Genomic DNA, 3,858 nt, shown 5'->3' on the forward strand with positions numbered 1-3,858 from the left:
CAGAAACATATTTAATAAGGTAGCTAAATGAGCTTGGTCCCTGATGTTGCCGCGCACTTTTAGGAGATGATGACTGAAATGGGGACTGGCCAACCTTTAGCCCTGCCTCCCAGCCTGCATATCTACACACCCAACTTTTCTTAAATACTTTCTTTTTCTTTCTCAAACAAACAGTCGACGTTGTGGTGTCGTGTGTGTTTAGCTGAGCGCGATGGGGAAAATCGAGTGGGCGATGTGGGCCAATGAGCAGGCTTTGGCTTCGGGGCTCAGTGAGTACAAAACTGTCTGGGGATGGGAAAGAAAGGTTCAGTTCATTTCTATCAGCAGTTCAATTGGAACTAGTTATATATATGTTTTAGCTGCCTTCTCCGGTGTGTTTACAGAGGAGATGCCACTCATTGATTTTATAACATAAAAATGAAATCGTATGTAAATTCAGTTTTGTTTTGTTTTTTTTAAATAAGAAATTAAGCTCGTTTCAAAATCAAGTCAGTGCACAATTTTATACGGGCTTATCATTTTGCGCAGAGTCAGAAAAAGTGTATGGTTTAAGTTTTTATTTGATCTTCCTGTTCCCTTCTTTCAGTTCTCCTTGCTGGAGGCATCGTGGGGGTGGCTGGGCAGTTCAGAGGCTGGCAGTTTGCTGCTTATTCAATGTATCTTTTGTACTTTTCATAAACCAAAATGATAGTTCAATCTAAACGAGAGATGCTTTAAAGTTGTCCCTTTGGAAAATCTCTTTTCCAGAGATCTGCTGTCTGCTGTGCAGAAGAAATTGCACATATATATATATTTTTTGTCTTGCCCCTTTTTAGCTTTTAAATGACAGCCTTTAAGTACTATAGCATGCTGCGTCACAAGCCTAAAAGTAGCAAGTGGCAGGTTACCAGTGAAATCTGGCCTTATATTCAATCATATTATGGCTTGAACTAATATATAATAAGCATCCCTCATGTCTGTCTCTTTTTAGGTACAGTGATATGTCTACAGTGGTGAAAATACAGCCACTGCATTCTTGCCATATTCTGTTATAATAGAAACAATCAGTCCTTTCATCCATTTTTTCTTTGCCTGTTCCACCCATTCAGGGAAACTAATTTCTCTTTCAATTCACTTTGATGTCCTGTCAGAGTTATTATGTGACTTAGACGGTCCTGTAATATGAAGCAACCTTGACACATAACTAGCGCAGCTGGAGTGTTTGTGTGTATGCTTGAGTATCCCAGAAGCAAGAGGTCCAAGGGCACGAGTGTGGGAAGAACGTAAGTGATGGTGTATAATTTAATGTTTTTGTAGCTTATGGTCTGTAAAACCAGCTCTGTGATGACTGCCAGTAAGGCTTACTGTCCACGCCTGTCTCTTGTTTGTTACAGAGGCCAGTACTGCTTCACTGTGTGTGTAAAAGCCTTCGGGCCGGTGACAAGGAACTACTATGTCAGAGCATTTTTGCATGCTGCGTGAGTTCACTATATCAACAGTGTCATTTTTCAGACAGCATTCCTCTCATTCTCAGTCAGAATTTTAAAATCTCACTGTCTTTCTTAGGATCTGTGTACCTGGAGGATTTTTGCTTGCTACAGTCCTTGGATGTGTCTGCCTCGGTATTGCCAGCCTCATTTACCTTGTGGTAAGTAGGTAGCTTTTGCCACATTAATCTAGCAGGTTAAACACTGTCAATTTGATAAAGCTGTTGGCCAAAGCAGGAACTGGCCAGTTAATAGAACAAGGAAATGGTAACAAGGAAGAAACTGTTTCATTACTGGCATCTCTGTTGAAACATGGTAGTTTTGAAATCCAGTCAGAGGTGTGACAGGACTTTTTCAACAGGCCTAAATTTGGCAGCCAAAGTTATACAGCATTTCAGGCTACACACTTTATCTAACCATAATGATGAGTGTACAAGAAAAGAGCCACTGTTGATCATCTTTATTGCTGTTAGGGGTTGAACTTACTGTCACTCGTGGTTAATTGAGCTACTGACATGTATTCCGTGTCATCTTCTTGCTTATCTAGGCTGCTATCCGAGGCGAACACTGGGAGCCCATTCTTCCAGTGAAGGAGGCTCGGAAGCCAGTTGCAGAAAGCATGAAGGCTCCTCCTCAGAATCCACCTCCACGACCTCCTCCAGAGATGCGAAGGAAACGGGTAGATGACCTTGAGAGCGCAGCATATGACAACCCTATCCCTGTTACTGCCAACGAGTAAACAGTCCAACGCCCCATCCTCTGAACGGCCTTACCTGCCTGCCTGCGATCTTGTGTACAGTTAATCCTATGAAAATCAGTCACAGGGAGACATCACCAGATTCTGGAAAAAATGACCAGTTTTCTAGTGAAGCTATTGACTGGACAACATGTTGGGTCCACGCCTTCATACTCCAAGCTACAGAGAAATACCTTGGAAGGGGAGAACATATATCTTAACAAGAACCAAGAACGTACAGTAGGATGGTTAAAGTGATTTGCCTTTGAACAAAATAATATGTCAAGGAAGATAAATGTAAATGCTATAGCTGCTATTGTCAAGTCATAAAAATTGCACATTTGTATTTTTACTGCTGTGATAAAAGTGCAAACCCGTACCTGTTTTCTGCTCTGACCACCATACATTTTAAAGGGTGTTGTATCTCTTGTGTTGTGTTTCCACCATAGAGTGTACAATATATTGTATGTACTGTACTTATACACTATGTATTTATGTATTTCCTGAAGCCAACTGATCACAACACTGTAGGACTATATGGCACTGTTTTCTAGAATTAAATTGATATTATCAATGTATTAATATTTTTTCTGTACTCTGATGTCTTGTAAATAAATTATCTGTGCTACATGAGCCATTATCTGTCTTACATTAGTGTTTTCATATGTCTTTACTTTCAAGTTCCCTTTGGGAATTTATTTTAAGTAATGACATTTGCAATTCCCCCCTTTCACAATACTTTAGGATTTCCCCTCAGAATGTGTTCTTTGTCTCATGGAGTTTGTAACCTTGCCGACCATTCAAAGATTACAACATCTGGCTTAACTGCTACTGTAGTTGTCAGACAAATTTTACATTTTAATGTTTCTTTTCTCTGACCTTTTAAGCATCTACATTTTAATGTTGTTTCTTTTCTCTGACCTTTTAAGCATCTGTGGAAACCACAGAGGTAGGTACTTCCTCATTTTAGCTTGTGGGGCAGTAACATGAAACACACCATGTATTGTATACATGCATGCATCTTATGGATAAGTTAAATTCCTGTTGTGTGTTTTGTTAGGTAATTTTACCAACCAACACCATCTGTTGTACTTCTAAACAGTTTATTTCCCATCTTATGTTCATAACATTGGTCTTAAATGGTCTTATACTTGTATAGCGCCTTTCTATGCTTTTTACAGAACACTCAAAGCGCTTTCACACATTATTCGGCCATTCACCCATTCGCACTCCCAAGCACTCACACACCGGTGACATCACCGGGAGCAACTGGGGGTTCAGTGTCTTGCTCGACATGTTGACTAGACAAGCCGGGAATCGAACCGCTAATCCTCCGGTTAGGAAACGACCCGCTCTACCTCCTGAGCCACAGCCGCCCCCAACATTAAGAATTATTGAAAACAAGTTAATGCTGCCACCTGCTGCATGAAAGAACTACTAACATCTTGGGAACAGTATTGCATGTTGCATTATGTTTTTAATGTAACTTGAGTCGAGGGGATGAAGGGCACAAGGTTATCTTTAGTTTTTTGGAGGATATCGGCGTTAGCAAGATAATTTAGTATAAGTAGGCTATTGTGGTGAGTTGGTATAGCAATAACATGTTGTAGCCATTCTGTTCCACACTCCAGTCCAGAAGGTGGCGCGAATAAACAA

At 40.5% G+C, this 3,858-nt stretch overlaps 1 protein-coding gene across 1 annotated transcript; it reads left to right on the forward strand.

Moving 5' to 3' along the window:
• The first annotated feature begins 133 nt into the window (after positions 1-133).
• On the forward strand, positions 134-2,835 carry cyba (cytochrome b-245, alpha polypeptide). The gene is made up of 6 exons (XM_020608810.1): positions 134-269; positions 587-656; positions 1,188-1,262; positions 1,374-1,457; positions 1,546-1,627; positions 2,014-2,835. Exons 1-6 carry the CDS (start codon positions 212-214, stop codon positions 2,203-2,205), a joined length of 561 nt encoding a protein of 186 aa, XP_020464466.1. The 5' UTR covers positions 134-211; the 3' UTR covers positions 2,206-2,835.
• The last annotated feature ends 1,023 nt before the right edge of the window (positions 2,836-3,858 follow it).

Source organism: Monopterus albus, unplaced genomic scaffold (genome assembly GCF_001952655.1).
Source record: "Monopterus albus unplaced genomic scaffold, M_albus_1.0 scaffold4.1, whole genome shotgun sequence".
NCBI lineage: Eukaryota > Metazoa > Chordata > Actinopteri > Synbranchiformes > Synbranchidae > Monopterus > Monopterus albus.

What these genes read in the sequence shown, in the direction of transcription:
- cyba (XM_020608810.1), top strand. Translation starts at nt 212, where the DNA reads ATGGGGAAAATCGAGTGGGCGATGTGGGCCAATGAGCAGGCTTTGGCT. An exon ending in GGCTTTGGCTTCGGGGCTCA is followed by an intron (nt 270 to 586) that starts GTGAGTACAAAA and finishes CCCTTCTTTCAG; the next exon opens with TTCTCCTTGCTGGAGGCATC. An exon ending in AGAGCATTTTTGCATGCTGC is followed by an intron (nt 1,458 to 1,545) that starts GTGAGTTCACTA and finishes TGTCTTTCTTAG; the next exon opens with GATCTGTGTACCTGGAGGAT.